At 50.0% G+C, this 20,741-nt stretch overlaps 1 protein-coding gene across 4 annotated transcripts in view; it reads left to right on the plus strand.

Annotated features, from left to right (window-relative positions):
• LOC144159644 (protein phosphatase EYA2-like) overlaps positions 1-20,741 on the plus strand; it is a 125,034-nt gene that overhangs the window by 23,673 nt on the left and 80,620 nt on the right. Inside the window, exon 1 of one of the 4 annotated variants that reach the window (XM_077691252.1) lies at positions 17,354-18,208. The exons of 2 other annotated variants lie outside the window; for them this stretch is intronic. In XM_077691252.1, coding sequence (XP_077547378.1) covers positions 17,897-18,208 — 312 coding nt within the window. In that variant the 5' untranslated portion in view covers positions 17,354-17,896. Of the gene's footprint in view, positions 1-17,353; positions 18,209-20,741 lie in introns of those variants that run through there. One more of the 4 variants, XM_077691251.1, reaches the window with a different exon arrangement.

Below are 20,741 nucleotides of genomic sequence, written 5' to 3' on the forward strand. Positions count from 1 at the left end.
AGCGACACGGTCCTCCTTTTGCGTTTGTCGTCCTTTTAAACGTCTCTGCGCATGTTCACAACGCTGGATGTCACAGGGGCGGCCGGGCGGAAGGAAGCAAGGGGAGCAGACCCGCTGCACTGGGGGAGGCTGTCCTGGTGTGGGCGCTCGGAGCGAGCACCTCCAGCATTCCTCCTCCCCGCTACCTTTTCACGTCTCTCTCGCTGCTTTCATTGTGAGGGGACTGTCGTCTGCTCCGATTGAAACAGTCCGTTCGTCGTCTGCTGCTCGCATGGTGCGGCAAACGACGGGCTAGAGCACCGCTGTTGTCATCCGCTTCCTGCGTCCGCATCACCGTCGGTGGAGTGCGCGGATGCGACGCAAGACTGGCTTTGGTCAGTCGAGCACGAACCTCGGAAACCGCGCTGTCAGTCATGGCCTCCGTTTTTTCTCTCTCTCTCTCTCTCTTTCTTTTCATCTGGATTCTGTGTACATGGGGCCTTGGCGAGCCTGGCGGCCAACACGCGGTCATGGAGAGGTCAAGGAAGGCGACGAAAGAGGCAGCAGGGCGAAGGAACGCCGGGGCAGAGGTTGGGAGAACGGCAGTTTTGTACGCTCTACTGGCCCTCCTCCGCGGAAAAAAAGAAATAAAAAGCGGTGTTTGGAAGTGGATCAAGATTTGAATTTAGATACCCGAGTCTATTTCCCGTGTTTATGTACCCAGGAGGATCAACGCCGGGGCGGAGGGCGGGTTCGGATACGGGAAAAATAACCACAGGCTAGCGAGAAATGCTTCAGTGCTTAGTGGCTCTGTATTCACTGGTAACTGCAGGCGGGGTGCACGAAGAGGCTGCTTTAGGCATGACTTGCTTGTAAATTCACCGGGGTGCCTTCCATTATTCTCTGACTTTTGGCTCCCGAGTCGTCTTCGTCGTCGTAGACTTTGTCGTCGTCGTCATCATCATCATCATCATCACCACCACCACCACCAGCCTATCTACGCCCACTGCAGGGCAAAGGGCTCTCCCGTTAATCTCCATTTATCCCGGTCCTGTGCTAACTGCGACCAATTTATCCCCACAAACTTCTTGATCTCACCTGCCCATCTAACTTTCTGCCACCCCCCGAGTATAGTGCACCAATTGGGCACCGACAGTCGGGTTATAAGGCAGCGGGTTGCGTACTACCTGCGAGGTTGAGCTTACGGGACATTTTCTTGGAATGTTGCACTAGTCGGAGCTCCACGCAGCAACACGAAATATGGAGACAATAGCGCTACGCCAGGTCGTGATATTATTACACAAAGAAGACAGCGCACTCGAAGATTAAGTCAGCTATGTATATTTGAGTCTTTTCTATTAGGGAGTAGGCACCTGCAGTCCTGTTGTTCTTGAACACGTTTGCCTCCCTTTATCTGTCATTTGAAGGCTGGTATTATAAGAAGAAAACAAAGGGAAAAAAAACTCAGGGAAGCTGCTACTCACGCCGCGCAAGACTTGAATGGTGAAGCTGTTGTAGGTGAGCATTGCCAGACACATGGTCAAGTTTCACTAGGATTGTTTATTTGCATAGTTGTGGTGCTAGTAATCGTCGCCATATGCATCGAAGAGGTCGTCTTTTTCTTCGCGGCGAGTGGTAGATGCGAAGTCGTCTTCAGCATTGTAGACTTCCACCAGCTCTTCGTGATCGACTCGAGGCGGCGATGGCGGGATCTGCAAGTAGTCTCGGTAAGGTGTGGCGCACTCGTAGCCATGTCTCCAATAATCCATAACAGCTTCTAGGGAATGCGGCGGCCGCAGTTACCTCTCCCAAGCAGGGTGTCTTTTCATCCTTGCATACCCAGCTTTCTCGCTCAAAATTTCGATCTCTCAGGAACCTAGGGAAACCACTTCAGAACAATGATATTTGGCAAAAAGCAAGAAGTCAACGTGGAGATGAAAACACTAGAAGAACTTTCCAGGATTCTGAATATTTTATGTGCAATTCGCTGTCAAATCTTACTCCCCATGCATTTCTATGGGATAGTTTCCATGGCTCAGGAACCTAGCCACAAAACGTGCAAGACTTGAAACTGTGCGCAAAGCAAGTTTTCACCCCCAATATAAGCAGCGCAAAATAACTTTCAATTACGATAAACAACGGCAAAGTAATCGCATGTTGAAAGGACTGCCATGAGCGGGAAAGCTGCACATGGCATTAGCGCTGGAGTGCTTTTTTTTACATGCGCGGTAGGGCATAGCGACAGCGCTGGAGGTTTTTTTTTTTTTTTTTTTTTTTTTTTTGCTAAAGCCACTGCGTGAGCCGAGGACGCTCGGCGGGGTCGCCGCGAGGCACGCGCTCACGAGCGCTCGGCATTTTCTTTGCATTTTACTCTTGCAACAGCGAACTTACGGCTTGTACAGCAGCCCCGCTGTTACTGACTGGCTGAGTAGACGTTTATTGAGACCGGCAGACGACGTTTTTACGCGCCACGACCTGGGCCTCTTGTCGTCCCGCGGGATGTGTGGCTACACGGCTAGGGACTCAAGCTCGCCGTTGCCGAATCGCGAGCATCCTGCCTTTCGAGCGCCCCCAGGACCTGCTGGATGGATAGTTGTAGCTCGTAGTTGTAAACCCGTACGGCCTCTTCGAGCCGTTGCTGGGTGGCTCCTGATGTTAAAAAGAAAGATTTATTCAGATCTCTGGCCTTGAACTTGGAAGGCTGGTTGTTCGAGAAGAGTTCTCCCGAGTAGTCGAAGCGATGAGCCAGTGGCAGGAGCTGTGTGTAAGATGTCCAATCCGGCGTGTGGTTGAACACAATCCAGAGGAGTACGCTAATCCACGTGCTGTCGTGGGTGAATGCATCCAGGAACGTGGTAAAAGGGATAAAACGCCTTTACTTTTCTTTTGCATTTATCCCGCCCCTTCTCTCATTCAACCGTACCCTTCTTTTTGTTTTAATTCTTAACGAAGAGGAAACGGCGCAATCAGTTGCTTTAACACTCAGCATTTCAAGTAACGGTGCGTTGTTTTATTTGTGCGCTGCTTTTTACTCAAGTTCTAGCTATGTCCGTTTTTTTCTGAACTGACACTTTCATGAACCGCCATTAGCACCGACATGTGCAGTTATTGCCTGCCACGTGGTGCACTGCTTCTTCAAGCGAACGTAAGTTTGTGAAGGGAATAAATACACCATTTTTTCTTTTGTGCCACGACAGCCGTATTGTTAGCCTGTGACCCTTAATTATGTCTCCCCCCACACGTTATCTCGATGAAGACGTCACAGGGCAGGTGGTATTTTCCAGCTTAAGCCAGAAAAAAAAAGAAACTTAATAAAAGCCATTTTTAATAGGTTTAATGAAGAACTAACCATGAAAACCACCCAGTAGCACGACAACACTACAAAAATAGTTCACTTGCAAACTCTTCCAAAGTTTGTTGGTAGTTTTTCAAGGGTATGGCCAACTTGCGTGTAGCATTCCTCAGTTGCAGTCGAAGCTGCAGTATAAAGCAGTCGAAGCTGAAGATATCAGGCTCGAAGATACCACATTTTGCCGTGTAGAACACGTGAAAATAACGATAGCGAAGATTTCGTGCCTTTGCCATGCGGGAGGTCTTCATCCTGTAGTGGGCCACCAACGGGCCGGCGATGGTGCACCACTGTGTCGTAGTCGGGGCCAAAAGAGAAAGACAGAGCTATTGCCACCGGTGTTCTGGACATGGGACTCCGCTCGCAGTTCCACCCCGATATCGCTCTCCCCTCTTTTCCAATAAAGTGTGTGGTGATGATGATGACGGTTACGGCGATGACGACGACGGATACGCGGTCTCCGTCCGCATGCCGCCCGCGGGGCTGTGTACACGTCGGTGGCGTTCAGTTATGCGTGCGCCATCGCTTCGGCGGCTCTGTGCCCCCGAGGGACTGAGCAGTCCTCCATTGACTCCGGAGGCTGGATACGGCTCAATCGCTCAGCGCTGTTAGGTCCTCTCACTGGGGAGCACAAACACTGCTCCAAAAAGAACGGAAAAAGGAAAGTAAGAGAGAAAGACAGATCGGAAGCGAAAGGAAAGGGGGTCGACCGCGCGGCGTGTGTTTGCTCTGTGGCCTGGGCGGGTCTAATGAGGGCTCTTCACACGCCCACGGGCGCCGCACAATCGCCGCCGATGCAGCGCCACTGTCGATGGACCCCCGTGGGTTCGAAAAAAAAAAAAGGATGCGCGCACAGCCTCCGCCGCGGCGGAAAACGGCGCATTCAAAAGAGAGGGGAGCACGCGGAACACTTCAACGAGGACCGCTGGGGAGAAAGCGTCCCGAATGGAGCCGTTTTCCACCGCCGAGTGACACTCCACACACACACACAGCGGAAACAGCGCCGACTCGCCCACCACGAGAATGGGAAGCGGTGCTCGGAACAGGGCTCGCGGGAGAAGAGGGAACGCGCGCACGCCCTTCGGACGAAGAAAGAGTCGTCAACGAGCCGCGAAGCGCGCCATTTGTGCGGGCAACATGCAGGACGACAAGCGTGCAGTTGCTCTGCGGCCTGAAGTGAACAGTTCCTTTGTGGGGGTAGGAAGGAGGTGTTGCTTCAAGGTAACCGGGTTATGTTGAGAAATTGGTTTCTGGCATCTGCCCCGAAGGTATCATAACTGCAAGCTTCTGGGAGCGCGGATGAGGCGCGCCCAAAACAAGCAAAGGACTTGCCCCCTAAAGCCCATTCTACATGGTGCAAATTCACGTGCGAATTTTCTGCTGCGTCGTCGCTCGTGCGGCAAAACTAGCCATTTTTGTAACTGCAGCAATAGATCGTTTTGTCGAACGAACGACGCCGCAGCAGCAAATTCGCACGTGAATTCGCACTTTGTAGAATGACGGGCTTAACCTTGTAGCGGTCACACCGCAATGCTCGGGGATTTTGGTGTGCTCGGTGGAGCTAAGCTCTAACGTCACCAGTTAACAGCGATAAATAGAACGATCAACAATGGAAAAGCATATTTACGAACAGAGCAGCGAGGACTGGACTAAACGTAGACGACACACAGGACGAGCCCTGCGACCAGTCCTCACCCACAGGATTAGTCCTTATTGCGCTGTTTAAAGTATGTTTCCCAGCTCAAGCAATCAATAATCCCACACATTACATTGAAGGAAAAACGCTTTTGAGCAAATAGCTGGGTGGCGTTCGTAGTTCAGAAAGACACGAGTCGGCGAGGCATACCCGTGCGTGAACGACCAGGCGTTCCTGGTGATCGCACCGCGATCTGGCCAGCTCGAGCCCCCACTGTGCACGGGAAATGGAAGAGGGGTTGTTTTGAGAATTAACGAGGAAATCCAAGCACGTCATACGAGTTGCGAATGCGAAACCATTAATGTCTGATGCAATGAAGCATGGCGCCTTGCGCGCAGAGCAGTTACCTCCATTGCTCTCTGGTGACTGTGGGCAAGACAAGCGGAAGCGGTAGGATGGCGAAGCTTGACGCGCCGCGTGCTGAAATCAAACCGGCTGAACCAGAGGCCCCTTCTACTTTTCAACAAGTTTTGCGCATGCCCGCGCGCGCTCCCTTTCTTTTGGTCTTTATTTGGGGGCACATGCTAGAGAGCGCATCCCAGCCAATGAGAATTTAGGATCCTGCTATGTCCGCCGACGCCGGTATTTTCGCTTAACGAGTGGTTTAGCAATTGTTTTTGCATTAGCCAATGCACAGTCTGTTGGATAAGAGCTTTTACTCCCTTCGCATGTAATCCTCAAAACCTGTGCATTATCTATAAAATTTAAAGCAGCCCCATTCGCAACCACCAAATAACGTCCGCGATGTGCCGATCTGCGGGATTAACGCTGTTACCTTGTACGGTAGCAAAGGACAAGTGCGCAACAGCAGAGTCGCTCTGTGATATTTATACATTGTGACACGCACACACAAAAAGAACACACACCTAAACCGCGGGAACGAGAAAAAAGGACATTTTGAACATTACAATTATGAAATGTCTATTGATAACACAATAAAAAGAAATGCACTATAATGGGTAGCGTGATCAAGTGTTAAAGGTAAGCATGAGGAAGTCCAATCCAAAACGAAGGCCACTGCAGAACACAAAAAGATCATCAAATCTTACCGTCAAGTTTTTTTTTTTTGCCAGTGAGACGTGCTTTCACGTAAAGATGGTCTTATATAACCCCTTTTGTTAGCATTTAGCCGTGCTCGCATCATTATTTGTGAAGTTGGCTTTTCATCTTAATGCATGTGCCTGCAGGCTTGCAGTGAAGCATTCCTTACATGCCTTGGCTTGATTGTTTCTGCCCGCGTGGCGGGAGAGTATGGGGAGTATAGGGAGTAAGGGAGTATGGCTCCAGCGAAGAAAAAAAGTCAGCCAGTACGTATGCACTTCAAGAGGGGAGAACTGCCTTGAGCATACTTTTAGCCCGCTCCTCCTTGTCGTGGCACACCGAAAAAAAAAAAAAAAAAAAAAAAGGCGCAGCTTGCACTGGTCGTGCAAGGCTGGAGAAACAACGGAGCTGGCGGCCCCTCTCCCACCGTCGGAGACCCGGCTGTTGCACCACGCATGGATTTCCGAACTTGCCGCTGAAAGTTCTCCATGACTGGCCCTCCCTGGTCGCTTCGTCCGCAGGCTTTCACATATCTTACTAACGTAGACTGCTTTAGCACGCGCAAGAACTCGCGGCAACCGGCTTCGCGAACTCGGCGTCTGTAGCACGAACTCGGCGTCTGTGCTGCCCACTTCAGGCGCGAATGCACGTGAACTACTTTTTTTTTTGCGTGCTCCTCATATGGCGCAAGCCCACGTGCAAATCCTGGCCGTTGCGGGGTGCTCCTAAAGGCCGATCCACACGGCGGACCAAAACGATTATTTTGACCGCGGTCCGCGCATCACGTGACAGGACGTCACCAGTTCGCGCGGGCCGCCGTTGGTCCGGGCAGGACCGCGGCCCTCGCGGGCCAAATATTCGCCGAGGGTTTACCGTCCGCGGTCTCGACGGCGGACCGCGACATCAATCAGCGTGGTCTGACAGCTCCCGCGCCGCGTGGGCGGAGCCGGGTCCAGTTGCGCCAATAGAGAATGGCGCAGGCAGCGCGGCTGTTTCGAAGCGCTCGAAGGAGCCTGTCAATCACCCCCGCTGGGATAGGCGGCGGGCTAGGCTTACAATCGCGACGCATACTTCATCCGCGCTTTTACTAGCGAGTCCTACGACTCTTACTAGTGCAATGCTAGCCGTCATTATCACTTTGTTTCACGCATGCGGACCTCAATTTGCGGGAAGCGTTCGGTTCCAGCGAGCGGTGACGAGCCGTATGCAGCCCGCATCACCCCGCCGTCGCCGCTCGTAGTGTCGCCTTCGTGCGAACGACGCCGGCGGCTGCGTGAGCGCGCCCGCCCGGCTGGCACGCGGGTGGCTGTTACTGTGGGGATGAAACGTTTCGTGCAGGCTTGTGCGTTACAACATGTTGTCGCGGCCAAACGGCGCCTGTGTTCAACCTTCCAGCTTGCGTGTTCAGACGGTCGGCCATTCCCGGTCCGCTCAGCCGGCCCGCCGTGTGGATGCGCTCTGCTCTGGATTCCGCACGCCACAACTTGGTTCCGCAGTCCCAGCTCTTTTCGACACATCCACTTTTTAACCCAGCACGACCTTTTCGGCGCAAGGTAGTCTTCTTCATCAACGTACAAAGCTAACGCCATAGCGGCCAAACGACGCTTGCGCTCTGTTTACATTTCGACTGCTCCAAAATGCGCGCGGAACCGCGAAACCAAGCGCAAAATACACATAAGGTCTCTTCGATTTGGCCTGCACTTTCTGCACGAGTTCAGGATGAGTTCAGCCAGTTCAGCGCAGGCGCCGCCACTGCAGAACCGGTCCTGCACTTTTGTCGTCTGCTTCTGCACCTCCTCCCTGGGAGGTGCAGGGAAAGCGTGAACTCATCCTGCACTCTCTGCACCGTCGGTAAATCGAAGAGAAAAGTGCAGGCGCCGCGCGCTGCACTCGAAAATCGAAGAGACGAGTGCTGCACTACCTGAATGAGTGCAGCGAGTGCAGTAAAATCGAAGACACCTATAAAACATGTGCGGAGCGGGCGCGAGCCGTTCGTATGGGTTCGCGAGTTCGTCTGGTTGGAAGCACTGTGGTGGAGAGTGTTTCTGGGTTGGACCGCTCTGTCGTCTGCTACGGCGGTCCGCCGTGTGGATGCTCTCGGCGCTGCATCGGACCGCGGCGGGCCGTGACGCGGCATCACGTGACCGATCGGACCGCGGACTCGGTCCGTCGTGTGGATCGGCCTTAACGAGGCGTACGTTCACGTGCACTCGGTGTTCTTTTTTTTTTTTTTTTTGGTATGTCTTTTGCGAACGCTTTTGCGAACACCACCGGACAAGCTCAAGCTTAAATGGCTCTGCTGTTAAAAGGCCCTCCATGAAGCACCTTTACATGTGCTGCTGCTACTGCACACGGTTATAAGGTGCCCGCTTGAGCCCCCTAGCGACACACGCCTTTGAGGAGGAAGATTTTATCGCGGAATATGGTGGGTATCCGGTTCCAAGGAAGAGCTTTTCCGCAATTAGATGCGCTCACTGACCGAGGGATAAACTGCTTTTCACCATCTCGCGGAATGAGTAGCTGGCAAAGTCTGCCAAAGGCAGCGGCGGCTAGTTCCGTCCCTCACTAAGAAGGGAAAAGAACAAGCCCCGGGGACGCGTGAAGCCGCTCCACATCATGGGAGACGGTGTAAAGTGGGTCTGGAGGAGGAGGACAGGCCTCTGGAGGAACGGGATCCGTCCCCACAGGGATAACGTATAGTGGTTTCCGGCAGAATACGCAATCATGCTCTCTTCCAAACACTGCTATCACCTATAAGCAGTCGTCTGTCACGGTGGAACTCGTCCTCGTCAGATCCATCGACCCTGTGGGTGTTTGCACGCATATAAATACACCTGAAATCACATGCTGTGCTTTTATGAATTCATACGGCAGAGGAATTAACCCTGGATTATTTAATTCAGTATCTAGGTCCTGTAAAACTACTGAGTAATAGCTTACTTGACGTTCATCGTTTCTGTATTCATGTGATTTTTACCATCTTTTTCAACCTGAGCTTCATTCAGCTTACATGATGAGAACGAAAGGGAGGTGGTAAATAACCGATATGGGGGGTTATCAGGCCTCAGGATTAGTAGAACTACAAGCTGGCGCAAGACCGAAACCTTCCTTTTATTTCTTTGTGTCAGCGCTCAAGTGCTGAATTTTACTTCACGTATCTTTTTAGACAACCGTTCTCGAGTTCTCGATGTCTAACGCGCCGAAGCTACACAGGTCTGGGCTATGACGCGCGCCGTTGTGGAGAGCTCCGGGTTAATGTTGACCACGGGGAGATATTGACCATGCACCGAAACCTCGACAGACGGGCGTTTTCACTTTCCACCCCCATCTGAACAGCAGCCACCACGGCCGGGGTCGAACCCGCGTCCCTCGCCGCCTCAACGCCTTTGCCACTGAGCCGTAGTGGTGGGTCTTCTCTACTAATATTATTATTTTTATTGACACTACTGGGGCCGTATATTCCGCTATCTCAAAAGGCGTAAGACAAGTAGGTGAACGATAGTTTAAGCAATGTTTATAAAACCAAATAAAATTTTATTGACATTATCTACACTATGTGGCTAATTCGTAATTCTTTCATACGGCATTTGGATTGATTGTTTATATTACACTTGGTTCTAATAATAAAAGAGATGATGTTTTAAATACGTATGCACTGGATTCCAGTTTGTAAACTGCTGATGCTCGATAACAATGCCGGTCTCGCTGAGGCATCTTGGACTAAGGACGCCTCTTTCAAGCTTCGATACAAGCACAACTCTTGACTTCAATAAAGGTTTATTCTGTCTGTCTACAAACGGGATATGTAGATAAGAAGGGAAGGAACATACGTACAGAAATGGAGAAATAAGGACCAGTCTTCTGGCGCGACTAGTCCTTATTTGCTTTTTTATTGTAACTATTAGTATGCATTTGAAAAGAAAATCGTTTTTATGCGCCAAAGTTACACTTGAGCTATTAAGCGTGCGTAGTGAATGATCGGTGTAAGAATTTATTTTTACAACCTGGTGCTGAATTTATTTACACAACATGCGCTGAAATCTGGACGCACGGGCGTGTTTGTTGTTTTACTGCATCAGAAAAACAGTCGCCGTGGCCGCGGGGTCAAACCCTCGGCCGCATCCGTTCTCAAAACTATGCGTCAATGTTTGCTTGATGTATTCGCTACCCGAACACACATGACAGTGTGTGGTCCACGAAAGGCGGGGCTTGTTTGCGCATAAGATAGCTTCTGTCGGGGGTTTTCTTGAGAAGTGCTATGCACCCCAGTGTCGTTCACTTTGGGGCTACCGCGTCCGCACGAGTGGCCCTGTGAAGAATGGTCTGCTCATCCCTTGCCCTCAGTGCTCCACCGTGGTTCAACCAACACAGCTGAGCAATCGGGGCGAGCTTTCCCTCAATGCCGCGCTGTATCCGGGGCGGCGGGCTGCAAAGGGGCGAAGAGCGATTGGCCTTCTTGCCTCTGCAGGCCTTTTCCTTGTCACCCTTCAAACCAACCACCACGCACACACGACTGAAGTGTGCGCTCTGGTGGGAAGTGAACTTGGTTTGCACTTTTATGATTTCTTCTGATTTTAATTTGCTCCGAAAAGCCCCTGGAACAGAATGTAATTCAATTACTCATTTGTTTGTCTTTATTCGCATCTTGCACAACGTACATGACGCTGGGAGCGAGCAGTAAAAGCTGTGAAAAATCGACAGCTTACGTTGTCGTTCACTACCGCTGGCTGAGGTATTATTTGTTCCTGTCCGCACGAATAAACAGTCTCTTCGGAGGGCGGGAGAAGCCAGACTTTCGAGTGATTTTTGTGTACATAGCTACCTTTCTGTTAAAAAAAAAAAAAAAGATAGCAACAATAAAAAAAAAAAAACACGGATTATAAACACTCGGGTGCAGCACAACGTATTTCGCAGAATCCCCGTTTACTAGTCATAACTGTCACAACTTTCCGCGTTCTATAGAGGGCATTCATGCTTTTAAAGTTAAATTACTAAATCTTACGAAGCTTCACGCTAGGTTGCATCATTATTATTACCACCATATTATGCATACTCGAAGACCAAAGCCTCGCCCATCGACTTCCATCCGCTTCTATCCTTAGATGGCCGGTAGTAATCTTTGCCCCCTAATTTCCTTATTTCATCTCACCATCGCGTTAATTGTTCTACTTATATTACCGTCTCTCTGTAGCCACTTCATGGTCCCATTCATGGTCGAATCGTACGCCTATTGTCAATTATTCGCGTTACATTCCCGGCTTAGGTCCATTTTCCCCACTAACACCTTGTCCAAGACAGTTATTTCATCTACATCTTTCAGTGTTTCATGGCGTAATCCATTATATCAGCTTCGGTATTTACGTTCATTTTCAACTCTATGACGGACCTTTCTGAGTGCAGTTCTTGAAGCATTCCCTGCAGGTTTTCTCCCGATCCAGTGACAATGACAATGTTATCCACAAATCTCAAATAGCTCAGATATTCTCCATTTACTTGTATTGCTGGTATTTACTCGTATAATGACTCATTCTGGAAAGGCTGTGATCTACTTTGAAGAGCTGGTGCCTTCTTGTCTGACGCCCTTACTGATAGGGAACTTCTCGCTCTTCTCATGAACGATTAAGGATTCGGTCCATGACTCCAGAACTCCAAGAGCTCTATTTAAGACTCTTATTTGCTGGTTTCTGAACACTTCCATTACTGCGGTGGTGTCGTTTGAAACAAATGCTTTTTCTAATTTATGAACTCCATTTAAATGCGTCTATTATACTTCTCAGATTTCTCTCTTACCTGATTGACATACGTGGTATCACTCTCTGCTAAATCGTTTCTGGTTGCAGGCAATAACAGGAATGACCTGTCCGGTAATAGAAAAAAAATATCCGAGTACTCTATATAAACAGAAGCCGGATTTTCTTCCCCTCGGTGACCCTTAAATCCTGAATCTTGGACAATGACGTCCACAAGTGGAAAGTATGACGCTGCGCTGACGTAGCCTTTTCGTTAGAAGGGGTCAAGCAACTTGTTGTGGGGTAACCTTCCGCAGATCTCACCTTAAACGAGGCGCTCTACATGGCACGCTTCTCCGTAAGGCCTAATCCGATACCGGCAAAACACGCTTTGGCGAAAGCTTCTAGATTAATTTGGAGCCAGCGTGAGGGGAACCGGCCGGTTGCTGGTCGCCGCACGCAACCGATTAGCGCTCGGAAAGAGAAGAGGGGGCAGTGCAAACAAGCGTTGCGGTTTGGTCGTGTCAATTAGCCCACGCGGGACTGTCGCAATAGTCGGAGAGAGGAGAAGGAAGGGGGAAATGGGAGGCCTCCTTCCCCATCTGGCAGCTTCCGTTACGCATGCTCTGATGGGCGGGCAGACGAGGAGAACCGCCTCCCGCTACTCCCCTCCCCCTCTCTCGGGCCCCCCTCTCCCGTTGTTCAAGAACCTTGTTCCGGTTCGTTCGTCTCCGTCATCACATCGCGACTCGCATCTGCGCTGTCGTCTGCGAAGGCCCCTGCTGGGCTTTCGAGAGTGAAGGCAGTATGAATTCAGAACGACAGAAGCGATTAAATAGAGCGAACAAAACGAAAGGAGCAACGTATAACGGACCTGAACAAAAGCCTAAGAAACACGCCGCCTGTATGTTTGGTGGAAACCGGCGTTGTCTTCACCAGCGCCACGTGCACCTTCGCAGTCAGATTCCATCCACAAAACGTCCATTTCCTTCGTCTCACCTTGTTCTCACGGGCACGACGGAGACCCTCAAATGCATGACGTGCGTATGTCCCGGGAGGTTTTAAGACTGGGATACTTCTTGGTTCTGAACGTACACCTCTACAGATAAAAAGATACAAAAACGTCTAGTTTGCTTCTCGTTTTGCTTGTGACGTATGCGGTTCGCCACTTTATGGAAGTTCCAATCCAAGGGCGCTGCACCGCTATCCCCTGCAAAGCAAGCTAGCCCCGTACACCCGAACGTAGCTCTTCTCGTGCTTCAGCTGATGTTGGTGCACATGCGCACCGGTGGAGCCTGTCGCTTCAGCGCCTACTTGCGTTCAGCGATGTTTTAGCGGTTTGTTGTAGCGGCCGCTGAGGTGGGCGTTTTCTCGAGAACGACCATTCACTCCGACAAGCCCATACTGCGTGCTTAATAAAAAGAAAGCGATCGCACCAAACTCATCGCATGAAGCACGTACACACGACATACCAGTCAAAGCATGCGCTGGGGCATATCAAGAAGCGAATTGATAATCTTCGAAAAGAGCTAACGCACAGCAGTTTCGTAGATGTCTTGTTTCGCATTTTCAGTAGCAGTAAAAGTTCTAGAGAATACTTTCAATAAACGCTTAAAACAAGCGCTCTTTGCAGCTTTTGAAGTTATTTTGTATCCATATTGTCCAGAAATTGCCTTAACAGTTACTGTATGAGGAACACAGGGATACAGAGATATGCAATCATTGCATATCTTTTTCTTTTCTTTTAAATTCTTTTAAATTCTTAATTTCTATTAAACAGGGTGACCCTGTTTAAAAGAAATTTTGCGGATGAGTATTCTTGTTGGACATACTATCTTGTTTCGAGAACTTCTGAGTGAGCCTTCTAGGTGTCATTATCATTACCGTCGTCATAATCATCATAATCAACAACGTCGTCGTCGCCACCGTAATTATCAATATCATCCTAATCATAATTACAACCAAAATAATAATAATAATTATAATTATTATTATCATCATCATCCTACTCAGGTCCACTGCAGGACGAAGCAGGACGAAGGCCCCTCCCGTTGACCTCCAACCGCTCCTTCCCTGCGCTGCTCGAGTCCACTGTTTGCCTCCGAACTTCCTTATTTCATCCCTCCATCGTGTTTCTTTCCAGTTGCTTAGCAAGGCGCCAAGTCTCAGCTCCGTATGTCATCACCGGCCGTATGCACTGATTGTAGATTGTTCTTTTGAGTGACATAGGTAGCTTACTTTTGGTTATTTGGGAGCGCTTGCAGCGTGCTCCCCAACCCATACCTCTTCTGCGCCGGATTTCTCTCTTGTGGCTGGGGTCAGCACTAATCATCTGTCCGAGGTGGTTATATTGTTTTACCTCTTCTAGCGTTTCGCTTCCCGAGCTGAAGAGGGCGTTTTCGGCATGCTTATTGCTCATTACTTTAGATTTATTCATATTTATTTTTAGCCCCAATGGCCTTGCTTTCTGAATTTAACTCCTCCAGTGTTTTTTGCAGGTGTTCTGCAGACTCGCTTAGCAAGACTATGCCGTGCACAAACCTCAAATAGTTCAAGTATGCTCCGCTTATCCTTGATCCTGTGTTTTTCCAGTCAAGCTTTCGGAATACCCCCTCCATACATGCTGTGAACAGTTTTGGCGAGATGGTGTGTCCCTGTCTTAGTCCCTTTCGGTTCGGAAATTTATCGCTTTGCTTGTGGAGGATATCCTGCCCGTACATCCCTTATATATGCCATCTAGAAGTCTTATGCAGTTTTTTTTTCTATTCCCTGGTCTTTTAATGCATCTAACACGGCTGCTGTGTGGACTGAGTGAGTTTTAGTAAACTGCATAACTCATTACCCATGGTCACCACTCCGTTTCAATTCCATTTGGTGTCTCCGGAAGCACATACCGGAATCATTCCAAGTGCCGAGCTGGAATTGCAGCACTGCCATAGGACAGCGTTGAGATGTTCCTCACGAGAAGTGCGTCTTAATGTTTGAACGTAAATACTGCGCGGAGAGTTAAAGCTAAAAAAAAGCGAACGCTCAGACAAAGCTAACCTACAGCTGAACTAATTATTTTTTGAAAAAAAAAAAGGGACTCCAGAGAAAATAAATAAGCGATCATAAAGCCAGCGCACAACTGCCAAGATATCACGAAACAAGGCTTCACACGAGCTGGCCGTTCTAGTAGTCAAGGAACGTATGAGCTCAACTCGTCAAGGAAACGGAGGATGTAATTATGCATGAAGTTAGGGCCCTTATTTTGAATTTGGGACGCTTCAACAGCTGGCGTCTTTTTGTATCTGAATAACGTTCGAAAATGTTGCACTGGCCGAAGGACGGAGCGCATGTGCATTCTCCTGCCCCTATTCTTCTCTTCCTGTCTTCCCCCCCCCCCCCCCCCCCCCCACCTTTCTTTTAAAGTAGCGTCTTCCTCTGTTTTTTGCGTTCCCAAATGTGTCAGCTTGCGTGTCCTCAGTCCGTGTTTCTCAACGCGGCGTATACACTTGGCCTCAGAGGGGCGTGAACTTGGTTCACTTCGCAGATTCCGCCGTGGCGCACTGGATGGCGCATCTATGGCGCACCGTTGCGCGTCTATGGTAGTGCAATGATTTGGCATCTCCGATGCATTACCTGTTCTTCCCTCAAAAAGAAAAAAAGAAGAGGAAGGGCTATTTTGATACCCTGTTATTTTGCTCGTTTTTGTATGTTTTAATACAATAAAAACTGTCGGAATATTGTTTTTTGCCCTGCTCCGCATCTCCTTACGTACTGCTTCAAAACATAGAAACCTTGATACAGCAAGAATATACATTTCTCCCCAACAAGATTTATGAGTACTCCATTTTCTAACCCCAGGCTTGGGGCTTCGTTCCACGATTCGTTTCAAGTAATCGCCGAGTAAACAAGAAAGGAAACCACACTAATGGCCTGAACACTTAAGACGCTTAGCCATCAAATAGTACACATAGGAACAAGATGCTTCCTCCACGCATGTACGCAGCAGCGAAAAATAAGAACTGTGTTTCTTTGAGGGGGAAAAAAATCAAAAGTAGGTGATGCGCTGACACCTAGTTCAAGGTCAGGCGTGAGACCAAGTAAACAAGCTAACCCAGAAAGACAAAATCCCCGAAAGATCGTCAGGACTCGAAGAGACGCATGCACACAGACTCGCTGCTGCTTCCCTCGTCCAGATGTTCGCACCGCCCTTCCCCGATCTCGGGGCCAGGAGTTCTCTGCCACTTGCCGCTGTTTTGCCCACAGCCAGGAGCCGGCGTTCTTTTCCGCGAAGAAAGGGCGGAGATGCGGACTCGGAAGAGGAGGGCGAGGGGAGACCATTAGCGACGGTGCTAGCAGCGAACGAAAGGGAAGGAAATGCCTGCGAGCCGTGGGCTTCGGCACGGGTCGTCCTCTCCTCCTAGGGTTGACGACTGCGAAGCGGAAAGCTAGCGAGGGAGGGCGGTTAGGAGAAAGAAAGAGCTCTAACGTCCTCACCACCGGGTTAACAGAATGCCCGTAAGGCTTTCTCTTACCGCAGAGTGACGGAGTTGCTATCTCGCTCATTAAACTGCTCATAAAGAAACGAACGAAACGGAATAGTACGGATGTGATAATTGCGAAGTTCGCGACGAGGGGAAACCCGTAAACTTGTAAATCATGGCCATGCGCTCTTGATGTTGAAAAGGAGCACGCAGGCACCAGCCGGGAGTGCCCTGCCGATTTGCCTTCTACGAGGAACCGCCGCAGTGCCCCACGTGACCGGGGGACTGTAGCCGCCACTCGGCCCCGTGTTTACTGCGGGCGGAGGAACGGACGGGGGACGGTAAGAAACCCCGAGGAACGAGGGATGTGGGACATCTTCCGAAGAAGTCAACCGCTGGGCTCCCCTGCGGAGCGGTAGCTGAAGCGGAGGAGAGGGGAGTGCCACGGCCTGGAATTCCCGCCACTCTGTGTCGACAGTGACGGACGGTGGTGTGAGTGCGCATCCAGCGCGCACGCGCTAATGCGAGCATCGCGAGCAGGAGTCGCCAAGTTCCAGCCCTGGGAAAGAAAAGCACAATTACATCGCCTTTTGCCGGCATACTCACGAAGGAAGTGCCGTTGGGAACTGCGACAGTGCGCAGTGAAGGTACCAGAGATACCGTCTCGGCTTGTGTCATCGTCTTCAGAGTGCTACCGTGAGGTCGAGCACGTACTGAGCTCACCTGGCTGGTAAGTCACTAAGGACCAACGTATAGGCAAGGAAGCACACCATTGACATCACGAAGCAAGTGAAAACATTAATAGAACGGTTGTGGTGTCTACCTATGGTTCGTAGTGAGTGTTGTGTGCCAATGCCGCGAGTCAAGCAAGAGACAGCAGACATTTTGTTCGTCACGCAAGACGGGTCCGATTATCGTCTGTGTGTATTACTACAAACGCGCGCTTCACTTGATAGCTCAACATATAATTTGGGGTTACGTCGATTGATGCCGTGTCGTTTGAGTGCTCATGTACCGCGACTACGATTTTTAAGCTAGGTAAACTCTTGAGGGTGTTTCTTTTCTCTCTCTTGGCAGTTTTCTTTTGTGAATAGCGCAGTGCGGAGTACAATACATATAGAGCGCATAAACTGATTCAAAGCTCACAGCGCTCGAAGCTTGCAGCTGTTGCAGGCTATAAACAACTCAGACAAGCGAAACAGCGCGCACTCCGGCAGTTGGGTCAGCATTTGCGTTTAATATCCAGCAAGGAGCTTTCCTAACGCTGACTCGTTGTTTCGCGCGGTGACAGTGTTGCCAATTTTCCTCTGCAAGCATCTGAATGCATCTTTACTAGAAGACCCAGCGGGTCGCCACCCACCGAGTGAACATTTCCCGTGTTTTCAACCAGAAAGCCTTCGTATCATAAAAATGGTCTGGAAATAAGGTGAATGCGGACGCTGGAAGATTGGATACAAACGTTACTCTCCCAGCGAGGAGCGTTCGGAGTTGACGAAGGATCACGAGAAGAGAATCGCAGTCCGCACGAAGATGTAAGAGCTGAACCGTCGGGGGCTTCGACATATTCCAGCTGCAGGGGGGGGGAGACGGGCCGGGGAGGAAGAAGCGAGCGATTGTCAGCGAAACATCGGCCATGGCGAGCAAGTGCGCCTCCCCTCCGAGTCAGGGAGGCACAGTGGTTGTGAAGAAGGAAGCGCAGCCCACCGTGAGCTGCTGCGTCTGTGCGCACAAGACATCGGCGACGGCCGCGGCGCGCATCATCGTCGGCGGGGGCATCGCGTCGCCCTCGTCGGCGCTGGCGTCCCCCCCTTCGCGCCGCGAGTGGACCCTGCCCGGGGGCCGAGCCTTCGGCGGCGAGCTAGCGTTCATTCGCCTGAGGGCGCATTCGTCAACGGCACCCGTCCACAGGCGGGACATGGTCGATTTGGAGGAGTCTGAACCTCAGGTAAGGCGCGGCCACGCGTGCCTTCCCTCTCCCTCGAGCCTCGCGCCCTTCCCCTTTGCGGCAGCCCGGGGTCTGTCTCGACTCCGGCCACCACCCATGCGCGCCGTGGTGGCTGCGAGAGTGACACCTGTTGCGGCTCGGGAGCATCCGCCTTCTTCGATGGCTTTGGTGGGCGAAATGGCGTTGGCGGAGGCTGAACCTGGGAGCATTTGCGTAGCTCTGTTTCCGAGAACGTTCCCGACAAATACCTCACGAATGCGTGGCACGGTTTTTGGACAGGTTGTTCCGTTACCTACACTCACGACTTCCCCGTTGTCGTAGCTCGCCGGTAATTTTCTTCGTGCTGCGGTGCATACCTGTGTAAGCGTTCGGCACGCATAAAGCTCCTTCAGCCTTTCTCACGTAAAGCACGTAATGACCCCAGGATAAAAAAGTTTGGGTACAGAAATCGAAGACTGATGAGCAGCCGTGTAGCTCTTTACATTTATCCGAGCTGTCTTTTAAGTACCAACTTGCTAGAAAATTGGAAGGAAAAAGGCTTAGCAACAGCCCATGGGTGTTAGGAAACGTGTGGGAAAATTGACCAAGCACCGGAAAATGCTTTAGACACTGATATATATCAACGATATGACGATCCTTGGCCATTTTGGCATCAAGTGCCACGTCAGGTGCTCATTTCGCACGGTGAAATAATGGCAGCAACACAAAAGTAATAAGGACGCAGAGGTTCATAACGGTGCTAGACCTCCTTGAACCTGCGTTGATCTTGTTTGGCATTTTAAGGACATAGCTCTATTTCCCATCGAAATGTCGTTTTTTTTAAATCCCTGCAGGTCCAAATGACAGGGTCAATGCCACCTTGTGAAGTATCCTTTTCCTGGGATAGGAAATGGCTTGCAGGGAGGTCATGGTTACGCTTTGCACGGCCTTCCCGTCGAATGTATTCGTTCTCGTCATGCAACCCGAGAATAACGCGTATTTCTCTTCATTTTGTGTTTTCATTCCTTGCCCTCATCTTTGCAAATGGAAAGAAATATTAGTCTCAAAGCTGAAAATAATTTTGAGAGTTGTTTCTCGTCTACTTTTATTGTTACTGAAGTCTAGTCAAAGTGGAAGCAAAATTGCCCGTTTGTTAGCTTATTAGCTATATGCAGGTAGACGCCACGTTGCGTGTACACTTGCGTTGTCGTTGCATCGTCGGTGCGGTTGCAGCACAGATTGACCCATAGTTGGACGTCGATACACAGCTTGACGCATGGTGGGGATGTAGTAGGGGCACCTTTTTTTACCTGATCTGGTGCAGATTAGTGCAGTGTCGTGCAGACCAGTGCAAAGTGCTACTGGGGATATCAATTAGTAACAAAAAAAATGAACATATGCTGCACTGCTTGCACCAGTGCAGCCAGTTCAGGCAAAAAAAAAAAATGCCTTTTTAAACGAGTGCAAGGAAAGGCTGGACGTGTACCTACGGGCCAGACAAGCCCCACGCAAGACACATTTAAAACAAGTTAACTTGTATGCACACATTTCGTGATAATGATATAATTTTGCTCAGTTCAGTATGCTTACCGCTGTGCGCCACTCAGTTCGACGGGTCCAGCCGAATGGAAGCGTCCACAAACTGAGCCGGAGAAGCCACGATTTTTTCGAAATGTCGTAACTTCTTAACGCAAGGAAGACAGGAGCATTTGTTATAGCTTTGCGCCACTTGTCTCTCAACTACGAGCCGTACGAAGAAAAACATCCTGCACACGTAAGCTATATGCTAGCCGTAAGCACGTTTTTTTCAAGAAAAGCTTTCTTGCTGCCTTTACAATGATCTTGGTGAAAATTGTTTTGTGCGGCACGGTAACGCTAAGGTGGTCGTCGTTACATCCGTGCACCAAACCCACTTGTTCACCAGTGCTTATCAAATGCGGCAATTTTTTTTATTCACTGAATATTTAAACACCGCGTTGTGACTCCTCCGACTCCGCAGGGCCATAAGCTTTCCTGTATTCGCGCTTGAAAGTTACCCTTCGGGATTATAGCTCAAACCTTTATTGACCGTTAACGCAGAGTAATCCGCTAGGCTGGTGACCATCGCAAAATGAACGCAGTGTTCGTAATAATGTAGGGATGGTGGTTCCCAGTTGCTAAATTGCTAAAGTGAGAACATTACAGAAAACCGGAAGTGACACCCAACCATCTGCTTCCTAAATCCCCCTTTCCACCCCCAACCTGGGCTACGAGACTCGTTATTGAATTAAGACGGCAGTCTTGTTGATAACGGAGCCTTGCTCGACCGCACAACAGTGTTGCGAATTTCAGAGCGAGCAGATGTTATCATTCAATAATGTTATCCGTCCATTGAAGCCGCCGATGCATTCTAATAGATGGGTAGAATTATATATCTGATTAGCCGTTTTACCAAGCCTCGGGCAATCCCTTTTTGGGGATATGTGCAACTATGTCGGCATGTTTTATTCGCTATCGGACAGAGAGGCTGCTACATCGTGATGTGGTGTTTTTATTGCGTGATGTTGGTTGGTTC

This window comes from Haemaphysalis longicornis, unplaced genomic scaffold (assembly GCF_048455015.1).
Source record: "Haemaphysalis longicornis isolate Haplotype H1 unplaced genomic scaffold, Haemaphysalis longicornis Haplotype H1 scaffold_10, whole genome shotgun sequence".
Lineage (NCBI taxonomy): Eukaryota > Metazoa > Arthropoda > Arachnida > Ixodida > Ixodidae > Haemaphysalis > Haemaphysalis longicornis.